The sequence below is a fragment of the Onychostoma macrolepis genome, chromosome 22 (assembly GCF_012432095.1).
Source record: "Onychostoma macrolepis isolate SWU-2019 chromosome 22, ASM1243209v1, whole genome shotgun sequence".
NCBI classification, from domain to species: domain Eukaryota; kingdom Metazoa; phylum Chordata; class Actinopteri; order Cypriniformes; family Cyprinidae; genus Onychostoma; species Onychostoma macrolepis.
In genome coordinates, this window is record NC_081176.1 from 6,145,285 (window position 1) to 6,164,397 (window position 19,113).

Below are 19,113 nucleotides of genomic sequence, written 5' to 3' on the forward strand. Positions count from 1 at the left end.
TCACAGTGTGTGCAATCTCAGGTCTCAGTCCATTCAAAAACCAGCTCCGTAGATGACATTCCCATGTTTCCTCGGTCGGCTGGCTCTATTAAGCCGCTGTGTTTGTTGAATATTTCATAGAGATGATGATAATAATCTTGAACACACTTGCTTCCATTCTGGCAGCAATTGCCAATCTTTGATGTGTCCACACGTGCTGGAAATGCTGTTTTTATAGCTCTAGCCAGCTCCTCAAAAGCTGTGCGATATTCCAGATTGCGTCTGTGTTCTCTTCAGCAGTCTTCCCTTTGCAGCCTTCCGCTCACCTTGTGCCAGCTCGAAGCCCCCAGTTTCACTGCCAGCAGCCTCCTCAGCTCGTGCACGGTGGGGCTGAATTCTTTGCAGAAAGTGACCAGTTCTGTAGAAAATCTGTCACCTGCTTCTTCCGGACTCGGCAAGTGAGCCATTACCTCTTTCATGTCATTCACAGTTCATGGTCTAAAAACTATCATTGGCCCATCAGGTCCCAAAACTTCGATCATCGGAGCCGTTACACTCATATTTTCTTCTTTCACCATTTGTCTGGTTTTTCTTTTCTTTGTCGGGGGAGCCATGAGAACTCTCTCCTCTTCAGCTTCTTCATGGGGGGTTTCAGGAATCATGTTGTGGTCTTCCTCTATTTCTTCTTCCTCCTCTATCCGCGGTGCTGTTGGTCTTTTTGGTGGAGAGCAGTCAAGGTCAGGATCTATTTTCAGGACTCGCAGCTCCTCCACAGGATAGTGATGATAGGGCGGTGGTGCATGTTTAGAGACAGAAACATCAGAGTGGTTAGTAGGTGTATGTGATGCAGTTACTTTTTCATTTCCCTTTTTCCTTTCAGCTCTACATGCTAATTCTTTTTGCATCGCTCTTCTTTCCCTCTTATCTGCCTCCTCACTCCAACAACTCACCGTATGCTGACATTTATCACACACACGTTTCACACAGCACCCTTTCTGTTTTTTGCTTCCCTCTTCAATTGATTCCTTTACAGCATTTAATCTCGTGACACTTAATGTTCCCTCTTTTGGAAAATCATGATACTTAATTAATTTCCCCATATCTTGCATGCATTTCTGGCCATATCATTTTTTCATTTGACAAAATACCGGTGTATCATATGTAGCGAGCTTACTCTGGGACTTCCCCATACTGGCTGTTTTTTCTTTCTCCGTGGATTTTCCTTTAGGCGCCTAAATAATCTGTCAGACGTCTCCAACAGATCTGGTCTTTATCCCAAAACCGGACAGGCGGCGCGCACCAGCAGCTCCGATTAATCCCGCACAGTTTCAATTTCCCCTCTTAGAAATATGTTAACTGCGTTGCGCGTGATCTTAGTTTCTTGACGATCACACCTCGTTGCCCAGTTTCAATTTCTTTCTAGAAAACTTTTTAACCCCTTAACTGTCACCCACAGTTTTGAACAGAGACATTATAGTGCACTATCCAAACTTAATTTTTTATAATTCATGAATGAAAATATTTTGTAACATGATTTTAATGTACCATTTACATGGTAATGCAATGTCTGATTTTAAAATGGGTTTCAAAGGATGAATTTTGAAATTTTAAGTTTTCTACTGATAAATAATTTCTTATGATTTCTAATTCGTGATAGAGAAAAAGGCAACTAAGAAGACAAAGGTCAGAATTCATGTCATGATGTAGATTTTTTTCAGGTGCACTCTTGTCATAAACAGAGGTGTCAAATCCAGGGTCAGAAAGTAAAAGTCCTGCCATGTGTTTATTCCACCCATGAACTCAGCAGCTGATTTCACCAGAGGAACCAACTCATTCCTTTCAAGTCACAAGCAAGTTTCGAGTCAAATCCCAAGACCTCAACGAGTTGAGGTAATTAAGAGATAATTGAGAGACTAATTAAATGATGATTGTGCATTAGTGATGAACACCTGCTGTTACTGTGAATCACAGAGGATCAGATGTTGATGTTTTATTGGTTAAAATGATACCACCATCATTTAGATCAGTGTTTGCTTTAGTTGGGCTCTTGACCCTTGACTCCTGTGTTAGATCTCTCTGTAGCAATGCATGTGCTGTTGTAAAGCGGAGAGATCAGTGCTGTTCAGTGAGCAACTGTTAGTTGTTTTCATATGATGAGGTAATCATCAGGTGCTTACCTGTTTGCATCCAATATACTGTGTGTATATATATATATATATACACATACAACATTTTTCATTTTTTTAATTTATGTTCTGCTTTTGAATAAACAACTCTGTGAAACCACAGTACGCAATGAATTTACTGCTGTAGTAGTTATAGAGAAAGAATTTTAAATCTAATGCATTTAAATATTTAAACTCCAGTCCTACTCAGACACACACAGACATCAAGAACCAGCGTATGAATCTCAACAATGGTGACAATCAACAAAATGCTTCATGCTGCAATGCATGCTGGGTAACACCACAGTATGAATAATTATTGTCACCACTGTTGAGGATCGTATGATAAGTGTTCATGTCTAAAAGCCTGAGCAATATAATTCTTAATTTTTTCCAATATTTAATATTACGATGGCATTTGTTTAATAGTAAATTCCTGCAGTTCTGTAACAGCTGAACGTCAGTAAATAAACCAAAGAGAGACACCTTCATGATGTTCATTCAAGTGACATAAAAGCCAAAAGTGTAAGCTCATCTGCTTCCTCAAGCTTTTAATTCAGCAATGTGCAAATGTTTGTTGTGAAGCAATATTGCAATTGCTTAAAAGCAATCCATTCTCAGTTACTAAAAGGGTCAAGAGCCCAACTAAAGCAAACACTGATCTCCATGATGGTGGCATCATTTTAACCAATAAAACATCAACATCTGATCCTCTGTGATTCTCAGTAACAGCAGGTGTTCATCACTAATGCACAATCAACATTTAATTAGTCTCTCAATTATCTCTTAATTACCTCAACTCGTTGAGGTCTTGGGATTTGACTCGAAACTTGCTTGTGACTTGAAAGGAATGAGTTGGTTCCTCCTCTGGTGAAATCAGCTGCTGAGTTCATGGGTGGAATAAACACATGGCAGGACTTTTACTTTCTGACCCTGGATTTGACACCTCTGGTCATAAATTAATCTATTACTTTTCCTACATAATTTTTTAACAGAAAAAGTGGTAAAATACCTATTTAGGAGTCTTAGACCTTTCCAACGATATATAGTTTGTCATGATTAGATTAGGATTTAATTGTAAAATAGTGAAGTAAAGGTAGGCGTCCCACAGGGTGGACAGTGACAGTTAAGAGGTTAACTGTGCTGTCTCTACCCACGTCATCTCAATCTCTCCCAAAAACTTCTTGATCACGCTGCCTTGCCTCAGACACAGTTTCAATCTCTCCCAGAAATGTATTAACTGTGCTGTATCCGCTCGTACACAGTAAAACCTCCAGTGTTAAATCAACACTCCCAGTGTATATATAATCCACACTCAGAGTGTTAAAAAAGTAACACTGAAGCAGTGTTAAAGTTAATGAGATAATTTGTTTAATAATTGAGTAATGATTGAGCATTAGTGAAGAACACCTGCTGTTAACAAACTGAACCATTGAAAGAAAGAGAAATAAGAACAGAAAAAAAGAGATGAGATGAGAAGAAATACAAGAACTACAGCTGACTTCAGCCACAGCCTTAGATGAAATCAACACAAGATAAAAGACATTACATCTCTCAAGATCTCAGCAGAGGATGATTAAACAACTCCACAAACAGCATCACCGGCTTCACACATTACTAACCAGATTGACTTTAGATGTTGATGTTTTAGTTTTGTTTGAATTACCATTATCGAGGTCAGTGTTTGCTTTAGTTGGGCTCTCGACCCTTGACTTAAAACATTACAATTCCTTTGGCTGCCATAACTGCGTGTTTGTTTAGACATGTTAGTTATGGCATTTGGTGTTGATGGTCAGACTTCTACATAGAAGTCACCAGCGTTTAGTGATTTCCATAACTGATTTCATTCAGAGCATTATCATTGATTTTTTTATTTTGTTTGAATGAAGTATAAAGCTTGATTCATCATAATTTGAAAGACATTTAAAAGTAAATCGGCACTAAAAGTTAAAACTGCATTATCATACAGACATCAAGACTCAGCGTATGAATCTCAACAATGGTGATAATCAACATATTCAGATAAAAAGATCATCTGTGAACATTACAAAACACACTACTAAAAGTCACAACAAAATATCAAAACAAAAGGAAATACTAAGACAGCTGCATAATTTATTCATGTCGCATTGCATGCTGGGAGCCATGGATTAGTTTTGATTGGTGCTCCCAGAATGCACTGCAACATGGAGCTTTATGTTGATTGTCACCATTGTTGAGATTCACATGCTGATTCTTGAAGTCTGTTTGATGAAGAAAAGCAAACTTTCAGTGCAGAATAAGTTTTAAAAGTCTTTCAGATTAATATTAAAACGGTCAGGTCTTAAACTATGTATATAATCTCAATAACAAAATTAACTAATAAATCTACCAGTGACTGTACTCGAAGTTTAATCAGTTATTCAAACCGCTATACACTGATTACGTCTTTATTAACGTATAAACATAACCAACTCCTGATCACATTTTCACTTGGCTTTTTTTCACCATAACTAACATGTCTAAACAAACATGCAGTTATAGCAGCCAAAAGAATTGTAATGTTTTAAGTCAAGGGTCAAAGGCCCAACTAAAGCAAACACTGACCTCGATAATGGTAACTCAAACAAAACTAAAGCATCAACATCTAAAGTCAATCTGGTTAGTAACGTGTGAAGCTGGTGATGCTGTTTATGGAGTTGTTTATTCATTCTCAGCCGAGATCTTGAGAGATGTAATGTCTTTTATCTTGTGTTGATTTCATCTAAGGCTGTGGCTGAAGTCAGCTGTAGTTCTTGTTTTTCTGCTCGTCTAGTCTCTTTTTTCTGTTCTTATTTCTCTTTCTTTCAGTGATTCAGTTTGTTAACAGCAGGTGTTCTTCATTAATGCTCAATCATCACTCAATTACTACACTAATTATCTCATTAACTTTAACACTGCTTCAGTGTTACTTTTTTAACACTCTGAGTGTGGATTATATATACACTGGAGGTTTTACTGTGTAGTGATCTCAATTTCTCCCAGATACTTCTTAATTACGCACTACCACAGAGTCAGACCCACCAGTATGGTTTATCCCCTTATCTTAATTTCAATTCAAATTTTCTAAACCCAAATTCTTTAGAAAATTTTGATTTGTCTCTTACCAGAGAGTTCTGTTGCCACCTGGGTTCGTTTATTAATTCCAGTGGTGTCCCCTCCGGGCCCCGGCGGTCGGTCCCTGTCATCCCTTCAAACCTATTCGGGGTTAGGGCTGGACTCTAAGTCCAGGATGCACTCAAAAAAATGATTTGGTCTAAATTGACATTTTATGTAATTCAATTGCATAACAATTTTCCATCCATTTAGATTACATAGTTTTAACATAAACAAATCAATATACTTAATATGATTCATATCCATCAGTCATACGTGAATGAAACAGGTAAGATTTATGTAATAATTCACAGCAAAGTCCCCACACTGCTCAGTGTTCATGTGTTTCCACACTACAGAGTGTTCAAGTAGAATTGAAGCAGTGCTGGAGTTAAGAAGATAATTATGTGATGATTGATCATTAATGATGAACAGCTGCTGTTATCAAGAAGAATCACCGAAGGAAAGAGAAACACGAGAACTACAACTGACTTCAGCCACAGACGAAGATGAAATCAACTGAAATAAAAGAAGACATTAAATCTCTCAAGATCTGATTAAACAGCATCAGACTGACCAGATTGACTTTATTTCTGTCAGACTTCTAGAGAAGCTCTTATTGAGAATTAACAGAGGTTTAGATGCTTTATTGTTTTGTTTGAAATCACCATCAAAGGGACCAGTGTTTCCTTTTGTTGGGCTCTTGACCCTCGACGTTTTGGTGTTAATATTACACTGATTGCTTTAACTGTGTGTTTATATAAAACACGCTTAGCTTAACCAGCAAAGCTAAGAAAAAAAAAAAAGTTTTCACATTTTAAGTCCAACATCTGATTGTATGGATGTAGTACTGCTTTAGATTTTTTATATAGCTTCGGGTCTAGTAGTCTTGTAAAATCAGATCATTTAAATAATTTACAAATCACTTTGTGCACAAAAAGTTTTCATCAGTATCAATGCAAAGACCACAGACATCAAGAATCAGCGTATGAATCTCAACAATGGTGACAGTCAACAAAATGCTTCATGTTGCAATGCATGCTGGGTACCAGCATAGTGCAAGACTCTCCCGTGTATCCCAGCATGCATTGCAGCATGAATAAACAACACAGCTGAATTGTCTGATTATTTTCTTTTATTCTTACTATTTTATTTTACGTATGCTGTTATAGTTGTGACTTTTAGTAGCTTGTTTTGTGATATTCAGAGTTTCATCTGAATATTTTCTTGACTGTCACCATTGTTGAGATTCATACACTGATTCTTGATGTCTGTGGTCTTTGTATTGCTACAGATGAAAACTTTATGTGCACAAAGTGATTTGTAAATTATTCAAATTATCTGATATTTACAACACTACAGGATATGAAACTATGAAAAAATCTAAAACAGTATAACATCTATACAATCAGAAATTGGATTTGGAACGAGGTCAGTGGATTATCTACTCACAACTCTTTTGCACTTGGCTTCACTGGTTAAGCTAAGTGTGTTTTAAATGATCACACAATTAAAGCAACCAGTGTAATATTAACACCAAAATGTCAAGGGTCAAGAGCTCAACAAAAGGAAACACTGGTCTCTTTGATGGTGATTTCAAACAAAACAATAAAGCATCTAAACCTCTGTTAATTCTCAATAAGAGCTTCTCTAGAAGTCTGACAGAAATAAAGTCAATCTGGTCAATCTGATGCTGTTTGTGAAGCTGTTTAATCAGATTTTGAGAGATTTAATGTCTTCTTTTATTTCAGTTGATTTCATCTTCAGCTGTGGCTGAAGTCAGTTGTAGTTCTTGTGTTTATCTTTTCTTCGGTGATTCTTCTTGATAACAGCAGCTGTTCATCATTAATGATCAATCATCACATAATTATCTTCTTAACTCCAGCACTGCTTCAATGCTACTTGAACACTCTGTAGTGTGGAAACACATGAAAACTCAGCAGTGTGGGGACTTTGCTGTGAATTATTACATAAATCTTACCTGTTTCATTCACTTATGACTGATGCATATGACTCACATTAAGTATATTGATTTGTTTATGTTAAAACTATGTAATCTAAATGGATGGAAAATTGTTATGCAATTGAATTACATAAAATGTAAATTTAGACCGAATCATTTTTTTGAGTGTGTACAGTCACAGCTTTCAGGTCCAGAAAACTCATCCAATGAATCCCAACTTCTGACACCAAATTGTCAGGGCAATTTTAACTGACTCCCATCAGCATAAGAGACAAACTCACTCTTAGTCTTTAAAAAGGTTTATTCTTTGCAAAGAAAGTCAACAGTCATGCACACAGGTTGCTGCAGAGTGTGACACACGGTGAGGGTGCTTCTCCACCTTTATACACTCTACGCACTCAAGGTTACAAGCTCACAAGCTCTCTGCAGCTGTACTTTTCCACTCATGGTAAGAAACTAGAAAGAAACACTCCACTATGTTTCATGAGCATATAGAAAATCAACCAAAATGAATTTTTCTTCAACAGTAATTTCGGCAACAGCAAGCTAGCTTTGAAAGCGATCCCACCCTCCCTGCAAATCACTCTCCAAAGCCACGCCTCCTCCAAAACACATGAACAATGAGAGACTGCGTTGGGTGGAGAGTTGAATGTAACATTACCAGAGGTGTCAAGTAACGAAGTACAAATACTTCGTTACCTTACTTAAGTAGAAATTTTGGGTATCTATACTTTACTGGAGTAATTATTTTTCAGCCGACTTTTTACTTCTACTCCTTACATTTTCACGCAATTATCTGTACTTTCTACTCCTTACATTTTAAAAATAGCCTCGTTACTCCTATTTCATTTCGGCTTGCTTTCATTCCGCTTGTCATCGTTAAAAAAAAAAAAAAAATCTATCCAGATAAATCGCGCCATCTGGATAGAGTGAATTTGATTGTGATTGGATGAGAAGTATAAACATATACCATTCCGACACCCTGTTGGTTTATACGCGATCCATCGCACCTGCACATGACACAAATCACAAAACACTGGGGTCGTTACTCAAAAAGATTATTTCTTAAAAGTTATTATTTCTCCACTACTGGCTCATTTATCAAACGGGTGCTTTCTTCGCCCTCCGCAAATTAAGCTACAGTAGGTAGTTCGGTAGAGAGACGCTTTGAATAAATTAGCTATGTATTGACAATGTTGTGATAAGTAGGCTATATTACCCCAACACTGGACACAGCAGACGTATAGCCAAGTACGAAGATGTCCGTGGCAGCAGAGTTGTAAAGTCCAGGGGTCAGAAAGTAAAAGTCCTGCCATGTGTTTATTCCACCCATGAACTCAGCAGCTGATTTCACCAGAGGAGGAACCAACTCATTCCTTTCAAGTCACAAACGAGTCTCGAGTCAAATCCCAAGTCCTCAAAGAGTTAAAGTTAATGAGATAATTAAGAGACTAATTAAATTATGATTGTGCATTAGTGATGAACACCTGCTGTTATTGAGAATAACAGAGGATCAGCTGTTGATGTTTTATTGGTTAAAATGATGCCACCATCATGGAGATCAGTGCTTGCTTTAGTTGGGCTCTTGGTCCGTGACTCCTGTGTTAGATCTCTTTCTGTAGCAATGCATGTGCTGTTATAAATCAGAGAGATCAGTGCTGTGCAGTGAGCACTTGTTAGCTGCTTTTAGATGAATAAATAATCGTCACCTGGCCTGACTACATCCAACATATTTTATTTAATTTGTAGGTTTATGTTTTGAATAATCAACCCTGTGAACCTACAGCATGCAAGGAAAGCATTGGTCCAACAAGTATAATGAATTTATTTTAAACCTATTGTACATATTTGAACTCTTACTCTAATTAGACACACACAGACATCACTAACCAGCATATGAATCTCAACAATGGTGACAATCTTCAAAATGCTTCATGCTGCAATGCATGCTGGGTAACACCATAGTAAAAACTCCCATGATGCACTGCAGTATGAAAAATTATTGTCACCACTGTTGAGGATCATATGATAAGTGTTCATGTTTAAAAGCCTGAGCTGATATAGTTATTTTTTCCAATATTAGAGCATTATAGTGGCACTTGTTTAACAGGACTTTTTTCACAGCTCAATAATAGCTGAATGTCAGTCAACAAACTAAAGAGACATCTTCATGACGTTCGTTCAAATGATTTAGAAGCAGAAAGTGCAAGCTAAACTCAAGCTCAAAAGAACCAAACCTCAAGCTTTTAATTCAGCAATGCACAAATGTTTGCTGTAAACACTATTGCAATTGCTTAAAAGCAAATGACTTTGAGTTATTAAAAGGCCAAGAGCCCAACTAAAGCAAGCACTGATCTCCGTGATGGTGGCATCATTTTAACCAATAAAACATCAACAGCTGATCCTCTGTTATTCTCAATAACAGCAGGTGTTCATCACTAATGCACAATCATAATTTAATTAGTCTCTTAATTATCTCATTAACTTTAACTCTTGAGGACTTGGGATTTGACTCGAGACTCGTTTGTGACTTGAAAGGAATGACTTGGTTCCTCCTCTGGTGAAATCAGCTGCTGAGTTCATGGGTGGAATAAACACATGGCAGGACTTTTTACTTTCTGACCCTGATTTACAACTCTGCGTGGCAGAGACTCAGTGGCGGTTTTAGGCATGGGCGACGGGGCAGCCGCTCGGCGCATTTTTCATGACACGTGGGGAAGTGCACAAGCACTTGAAAAAATAAAAATAAAATAATCTGCGCCGCTTAAACGGTTTTCTGTTATCTATCATATAACTGTGTGGGAATTGGCAAATTGGCGCCCTGCTTGCTGAGAAGGTGCTGTAGAGCCCTGCGCTGGACTGTTTTCTTAAACCCGCACCCGCCCGCCTGGCTGAATTTCTGACCAGGACCGCCCACTCCCGCTGGACTTTCTCTCAGAGCTTGTAAAAATGTTGGCTACACAAATACTCAAATATTCGTTCAATTTATCATCCAGAATAGCAGGATTTAAACATGATTGCATTTAAATAAGATGATGCTAAACCAAAGCACCACACCTGACAAAAACATTGGGTATTTTTTTTATTAGCAAAAGAAACTTTCGTCCTTCATAAAAAAAAAATCAGGTTCGAGTTTCTAAGTTTTCGCATCCGTAGCATGCATTTTCATAGGAAAGGATGAGGAATACGAAAAATCGGAAAAACGCACGCAAAAATTTCGGACTCAGTGTACAATGAACTTAACTGTTAACAAACAGTTTAAGTATGCTAAATAAGCCAAAGTAAAATATGAAATAACTTTAACTTAAGTAAATAAACACATAGAACTTAGAAAATAGGTATGTCGCCTCAGGCAGAGGTGCCAGATTTATGTCCTTGTGCACATTTATCGCAACTTAAGAAGTTTAACTCTTTCCCATTTTTTTCAGTGACAATTGAGAATTGTTTCCAGATGTCTGACTTGCCTTGCTTCGCTTTTGTCATGTAAACAGCCGCTTTAATTTTCTTCTCAACTTAATGTGTTGACTCCATTTCTATTACACACCATTCTGACCGCCCGCAGCAAAGGTAAAACCGCCCGCTCCCGCGAGATTTGCGTTGGGTCCCGCGGGAGCCCAAACCCAAAGCAGCCCTCTAGTGCTTGTCCGCTCCATTAGTGGGACAAGTGGGCTGAAGTCAGTCACACCTTGACTTTCTTCCAAATAACGCACATTTCATTCATAATATTAAAACACAGGCCTATAATTTGCACGTTTTGTTTTTTTTCTGAATTGTGTGAAATGGCTAGTAAAATATACAAAACGATTATGTGGAGGTGAATTGGTTTAGTCTTGACTTCAGGTCGTGAGTGATGGTGTTGGGGGATGGGAAATCTGTTGATTGTCGATTGCCAAATAAACACAGAGTGTTTATTATGTATATACAGTATAGAGTTCTGATAACTCATACTGTTTTGTGCAGAATTGTGTTTTTCAAATGTTCTGTTAAAGGATTTGTGCAATTGAGAAACATAAGCTTATAAACGTATATTGTTATAGTAAAACATGGCTGTTTGTGCAAAAAAGTTTTTTTTTTGAAAAAAAGAGGGGGTCTCGCCCAGAGAGTAATTCAATGTAGAACCGCCACTGCAGAGACTCAAGAAGAGAACTCGAGCGGAATGTAACTTATGTAGATTACCCTGTTGTTGTACATACAGGATTGAGTCCAAAGTGTTTGTTACTCTTCTAGTTTTCATTGTTACATTGTTGCCATTAGCTATAGAATTGAGCATATACAAACCAGGAAGGTATCAGGATTGAGTTTATTAATCACTTGGATTAATCATTAATTTTGACAGCACTAATGTTTATTGTATATAGACTGGGTGCACATATATGGTCCGCATGCGACCAAAATTAAAAATGCACTGCGTAATAAGTTCTGACAGCGCATTTGGCGTATCGACATGGTTGACAGCTGTTAATGCACAAATTAATTCCATTTTAGATCGACAAACTGTACTGTATAAGATTTCTATTCAAACTGAAAGCATAATCTAGGCTACCTGCTGCCGTTTTCAAAGCAAAACTGTGACATTTCATTCACTGACGCAATTCCATCAGCAGCGCTAAACCCGGAAGCGCATTACACTTACTTGCCGGCAACCCGCCAAAATAAAAGCTCGCTGATTTTACGTTTGAAAATGATGAAAATTAAAATTAAAATAATGATAATAATAAAAATATTAACATTTTATTTTAAGTTTACTATGAAATAATTGCATTTGTATTATCACACTTGATTATTTAGTTTATTTTTTAGTTAGTTAATATATATATATATATATATATATATATATATAAAAGAAAAGAAATGAAGTGCAATAATATTATTATCACTATTATTAATTAATTTTTTATAGTTATAGTTTATGGGTCACACTACATGCCATGGCCTGTGTGAGGACCAAACCAAATCTCCAGGTTCTCATATGAGAACCAGGCTGAAAAACATGTTCACCCCTGTATATAGACAACCATACAAGGGTAATTGTTACTAAGGCTGCCCTGGGTACAGCAATTGTCTTGTCCGCTGCCCTCACAGATTCCTGCAGCTAAGCTTGGGTGTACATTTACATTCCAATGAAGGTTAATGATGACATTCCTCTGAAGTTTGACTTTTTGCACCATTGCAATACTTCTAGGCAACTAGTCATCATATCTTCCGCTCCATGAAACACATTAATGCTCAGTAGTACACATATATGGTTCTTTAATGTATTTGCATTGTACTAAAATGCGTTCATTTTTAATGGAAATATATGCGGCTGAAACAGGTAGCCTAGTGCAACCCAAATTTTTCAACATTAACATTTTAATATAACATTACAGTCATTATGGCCTTTAGAAAAATGTTTTTTTTTTGAGGAGGTGGGGTAGTGCACAATAGGCCCCTGTGGTGCAGCCTAAGCTTTTGTCCTTAATGGCATTTTTTTCCTTACATTACTTTTACTTTTATACTTTAAGTAGTTTTGAAACCAGTACTTTTACACTTTTACTTGAGTAAAAAGCTTGAGTTGATACTTCAACTTCTACAAAAGTCGTTTTAAACCCTAGTATCTATACTTCTACTTGAGTAATGAATGTGAATACTTTTGACACCAGTGAACATTACCTTGTGGAATGTCAGATTACCTTGTGTCTCATTCACCGGTGAGAAAAAAAGCTCATAATATTACAATAATAACGCCTTCCATTCTCGCTCGGTCTGCAGTAACGTAATAAATGCTCTGGTGACGTATCATGTCTGTGCGAACAGGGTTCATGGAGGTATACAAATACATACATTGACAGGCAGGTAGAACAGCCTATCATAGTCCTCGGACCGAGGGATATGATTGGATGAATATTTTATGGTCCTATGCTTTCCACAGACAATATAAATACATTTAGACCACTTAACTGAGTGATTGCTATCGGGACGTGAAGAGACTTTCAACCAGCATAACAAAAAATGTTTTTGAACCAAATCACCTACCCTGCCTAGCCCCCTGCATGCATGTTCTTCTCCTAAATATAACATGCACAAGTTGTCAGATAAGCGAATAAGCGAATCCCCAAGTGTCAGATATCTCTGACATGGAGGAGCACAAAGCATTTTGTCCTGGAATTCATAGTAATCCTCACTACAGTAATCCTTTACTGTCCTCTAGGGGGCGCAGTGCAAGTTCCCATTCGAAAGGGAATTAACTGTAAAGGCTCTTGTGTTCCAGATGCAGGTCCACCTTCAGGAATACGCGTGACTGTTTTTCGTGGCCCTATCGACTGTTGTGATTTGATGAAGGTGCTTTACAAAGGGCAAGTATTACAACCAGCTATTATAGTGAGAGGAAAATATTGTCTTTATTATGCAAAATTAGTGTTTAATTGTCTGTGTGTGTTTATTTTTAAAAGGAGAGAAGATGAAAAATAAGCGCAGGCATCTGTCAAAAGTCCAAGGATGAGGTAAAGTACTGCAGCTTACTAGTATTATGAGATTCTCAGCTGTGTTTTATTTCACTGCAGATGTGTGTGTGTTTTTATGTGTGTGATGGGGCTTGATTCATGTCATTTATTCAGATATCAAACAACGAATCACCATTAAATCAGAAAATATAATACCATTTCTGCCCTTATGATGAAAAAAAAATAGGGGAACAAACATTTGTATTCATCCGCTAATCTTTTCACTGACTAAATGGAGTTTACATCAAAATCATTCAGATGGGTGATAGAAACTTCAGACTGACTCTTAATCACTGACTGATGACAGATCTGATGACTTCCTCAGTTCCTGTAACTGTAACAGCTGTTAATTTCTCTCTCTGTACTCTTTCCTTGCAGATGGAAAAAGGACACGTGATCTGAGAGGATCCCAAGTGGTTCTTGGATCTGCAACATTATTTCCACACTTCAGCTTTAGCTGTTGAGCTGTAACCTAAAGTACTTTACTTACTAATCATAAAACACTTTTTACATGTTGTGGAAATAATAACCTACCTGTTACTAGAAGCACATATAATTTAGGACATTTATATCAGAACATTACCTCGTAGTTGTAGTTTATAAACCTGGAATAATATTATATTTATCATTTAGCATGCTTATTGTAATAAGTGCCTTGGTTTCTGGTTATGGGTTATGCTTTGGTGAAGTGCTTGTAGAAGTGATGTGTTTTCAGCTGTTTCTCAGCAGATCAAACAGAGGTTGAGTGTTTCTGGAGTGAAGCTTCTGAAAGAAACTTGTTGTGATGGAACCACCAGGTGGCGCTTATTCATTATTAAACTTTCTTTATACATTATTTGTATTCAGTTCAACAATAACCTACTTTTAGCATTTAGTTGTCTTGATAAAGTTATAAACCAAATGCTTTGTGAAAATAAGATGGAAACACACAATTAAGCATTTAACCATGTATTTACACAGATATAAAAGTGTATAAACATTTAAGACAAACCTACCATGAGTTCTCAGGACAGTCAACATTACTTCATTATTTCATTTACAAAATGTATTAAATGGACAAATTCCATGTGAAGAAGATCTGTGCTACACACATTGTACTGTCAGTTTTTATGCACACTGTATTAATGTACTGTATTTGCATTTGCATACAAAGTGTAAAATAATTCATACATCTTGTTTTGCTTAGTTTTGAGTAATTTGTATATGAAGAGTTCAGATGCATAAACCTCTAAGTAAGTCTGTTTCTATGTAAGTACTGGTACTTCTGAATGGCTTGAGGCTGGTATTTAGGGCATTTGAAGTGAAAGTACCTTATGAACATATACTATGTGTGGAGAGCATTCACTCAGTATCTCATTTTTTGACCAAGATGGCTTTTAGAGGCTTTTGAATTGGAACTCTTCATATTTTCTGTTTTCATTTTCATTTTAATTAAACTTTTAGTAATTTTGATTTTGCAATTGTTATTATTTATTTAGATATATGTCAATATTTGTATTAATTTTATTTCAGTTTTAGTACTTCTACATGAACTAAACAAAATTTTACCTTGGCAACTGATAAAAAAAAAGTTTATTATTATTTTATGTCAGTAAACACTTTCATCACACAAAAACTGAATTACACACACTACCCAAACAGTATTCACTTGAAGTTCCTCTGAGATTTTAAGTTAGTTTCACTAATTAACCCTTGTGCAAACTTATGGACATTTTTGTCCATTTTAGTTTATTTATTTTATTTTTTTTATAATTTTGCCTGCATAAATTTGGCTCAGGTGTGTATTTTTATTGGAATTGTAATATTCCACCCTCATTACCTTTAATAAATCTATTTTACACTAGGTACAAAAAATAGTTCCTCTCAGCGCAAATTTGGAACACAACTTGTTTAGATTTATGGCTTTGATTTTCTAACAGGTTTAGAGTTAAACATGTTTCATAAAATATATATATTATATAAAATATTGTTCATAAAGCATTTTCATGAACTTAACCTCTTAACTGTCACCCACAGTTTTGAACAGAGACATTATAGTGCACTATCCAAACTTAATTTTTATAATTCATGAATGAAAATATTTTGTAACATGATTTTAATGTACCATTTACATGGTAATGCAATGTCTGATTTTAAAATTGGTTTCAAAGGATGAATTTTGAAATTTTAAGTTTTCTACTGATAAATAATTTCTTATGATTTCTAATTCGTGATAGAGAAAAGGCAACTAAGAAGACTTTCTGTGACAAAGGTCAGAATTCATGTCATGATGTAGATTTTTTTCAGGTGCACTCTTGTCATAAACAGAGGTGTCAAATCCAGGGTCAGAAAGTAAAAGTCCTGCCATGTGTTTATTCCACCCATGAACTCAGCAGCTGATTTCACCAGAGGAGGAACCAACTCATTCCTTTCAAGTCACAAGCAAGTTTCGAGTCAAATCCCAAGACCTCAATGAGTTGAGGTAATTAAGAGATAATTGAGAGACTAATTAAATGATGATTGTGCATTAGTGATGAACACCTGCTGTTACTGTGAATCACAGAGGATCAGATGTTGATGTTTTATTGGTTAAAATGATACCACCATCATGTAGATCAGTGTTTGCTTTAGTTGGGCTCTTGACCCTTGACTCCTGTGTTAGATCTCTGTAGCAATGCATGTGCTGTTGTAAAGCGGAGAGATCAGTGCTGTGCAGTGAGCAACTGTTAGTTGTTTTCATATGATGAGGTAATCATCAGGTGCTTACCTGTTTGCATCCAATATACTGTGTGTATATATATATATATACATACAACATTTTTCATTTTTTTAGTTTATGTTCTGTGTTTGAATAAACAACTCTGTGAAACCACAGTACGCAATGAATTTACTGCTGTAGTAGTTATAGAGAAAGAATTTTAAATCTAATGCATTTAAATATTTAAACTCCAGTCCTATGCAGACACACACAGACATCAAGAACCAGCGTATGAATCTCAACAATGGTGACAATCAACAAAATGCTTCATGCTGCAATGCATGCTGGGTAACACCACAGTATGAATAATTATTGTCACCACTGTTGAGGATCGTATGATAAGTGTTCATGTCTAAAAGCCTGAGCAATATAATTCTTAATTTTTCCAATATTTAATATTACGATGGCATTTGTTTAATAGTAAATTCCTGCAGTTCTGTAACAGCTGAACATCAGTATTTTACAATTAAATCCTAATCTAATCATGACAAACTATATATCGTTGGAAAGGTCTAAGACTCCTAAATAGGTATTTTACCACTTTTTCTGTTAAAAATTATGTAGGAAAAGTAATAGATTAATTTATGACCAGAGGTGTCAAATCCAGGGTCAGAAAGTAAAAGTCCTGCCCTGTGTTTATTCCACCCATGAACTCAGCAGCTGATTTCACCAGAGGAGGAACCAACTCATTCCTTTCAAGTCACAAGCAAGTTTCGAGTCAAATCCCAAGACCTCAACGAGTTGAGGTAATTAAGAGATAATTGAGAGACTAATTAAATGTTGATTGTGCATTAGTGATGAACACCTGCTGTTACTGTGAATCACAGAGGATCAGATGTTGATGTTTTATTGGTTAAAATGATACCACCATCATGGAGATCAGTGTTTGCTTTAGTTGGGCTCTTGACCCTTTTAGTAACTGAGAATGGATTGCTTTTAAGCAATTGCAATATTGCTTCACAACAAACATTTGCACATTGCTGAATTAAAAGCTTGAGGAAGCAGATGAGCTTACACTTTTGGCTTTTATGTCACTTGAATGAACATCGTGAAGGTGTCTCTCTTTGGTTTATTTACTGATGTTCAGCTGTTACAGAACTGCAGGAATTTAGTATTAAACAAATGCCATCGTAATATTAAATATTGGAAAAAATTAAGAATTATATTGCTCAGGCTTTTAGACATGAACACTTATCATACGATCCTCAACAGTGGTGACAATAATTATTCATACTGTGGTGTTACCCAGCATGCATTGCAGCATGAAGCATTTTGTTGATTGTCACCATTGTTGAGATTCATACGCTGGTTCTTGATGTCTGTGTGTGTCTGAGTAGGACTGGAGTTTAAATATTTAAATGCATTAGATTTAAAATTATTTCTCTATAACTACTACAGAAGTAAATTCATTGCACTGTGGTTTCACAGAGTTGTTTATTCAAAAGCAGAACATAAATTAAAAAAATGAAAAATGTTGTATGTGTGTGTATATATATATATATACACACAGTATATTGATGCAAACAGGTAAGCACCTGATGATTACCTCATCATATGAAAACAACTAACAGTTGCTCACTGCACAGCACTGATCTCTCCGCTTTACAACAGCACATGCATTGCTACAGAGAGATCTAACACAGGAGTCAAGGGTCAAGAGCCCAACTAAAGCAAACACTGATCTACATGATGGTGGTATCATTTTAACCAATAAAACATCAACATCTGATCCTCTGTGATTCACAGTAACAGCAGGTGTTCATCACTAATGCACAATCATCATTTAATTAGTCTCTCAATTATCTCTTAATTACCTCAACTCGTTGAGGTCTTGGGATTTGACTCGAAACTTGCTTGTGACTTGAAAGGAATGAGTTGGTTCCTCCTCTGGTGAAATCAGCTGCTGAGTTCATGGGTGGAATAAACACATGGCAGGACTTTACTTTCTGACCCTGGATTTGACACCTCTGTTTATGACAAGAGTGCACCTGAAAAAAATCTACATCATGACATGAATTCTGACCTTTGTCACAGAAAGTCTTCTTAGTTGCCTTTTTCTCTATCACGAATTAGAAATCATAAGAAATTATTTATCAGTAGAAAACTTAAAATTTCAAAATTCATCCTTTGAAACCCATTTTAAAATCAGACATTGCATTACCATGTAAATGGTACATTAAAATCATGTTACAAAATATTTTCATTCATGAATTATAAAAAATGAAGTTTGGATAGTGCACTATAATGTCTCTGTTCAAAACTGTGGGTGACAGTTAAGGGGTTAAACTTCTATAACTTTATTTTTGTTTCATTTTTTAAACTTTTTTTACTTCAACGATAATCTGCCATGGGTCTTCTTTAAAATGAGACCAAACTCCCAAACTTAATTTGTATGCACTAGGTACACAAAATTGTTCCTCTCAGCGCCTTTTGCACAAAAATGTCCCCATTGAAACCCATTAAAACCGCTATTTTTAATCGCAGTGCCGTTTATGTCCCGGTTCATGGGATCACGGTCTCATCTGTGCCTTTGCTGTGTGTGTGTGTGTGTGTGTGTGTGTGTGAGTGGCGTGTCTGATTACCGCTACGAGCTGATCATTCCCAGGTGCGGCTCGTTTGTGGCTCTATATTAGATGTGCTAACCTTGTCTTGAATTGTCAGATCCTTGGTGTT

The 19,113-nt window shown here is 36.4% G+C and overlaps 1 protein-coding gene across 1 annotated transcript in view; it reads left to right on the forward strand.

Annotated features, from left to right (window-relative positions):
• The window catches only part of LOC131530227 (uncharacterized), a 28,693-nt gene extending 13,633 nt beyond the window's left edge, over positions 1-15,060 (forward strand). Inside the window, exons 7-9 of the mRNA XM_058760379.1 lie at positions 13,472-13,556; positions 13,653-13,703; positions 14,082-15,060. Coding sequence (XP_058616362.1) covers positions 13,472-13,556; positions 13,653-13,671 — 104 coding nt within the window. The 3' untranslated portion in view covers positions 13,672-13,703; positions 14,082-15,060. The remainder of the gene's footprint in view (positions 1-13,471; positions 13,557-13,652; positions 13,704-14,081) is intronic.
• The last annotated feature ends 4,053 nt before the right edge of the window (positions 15,061-19,113 follow it).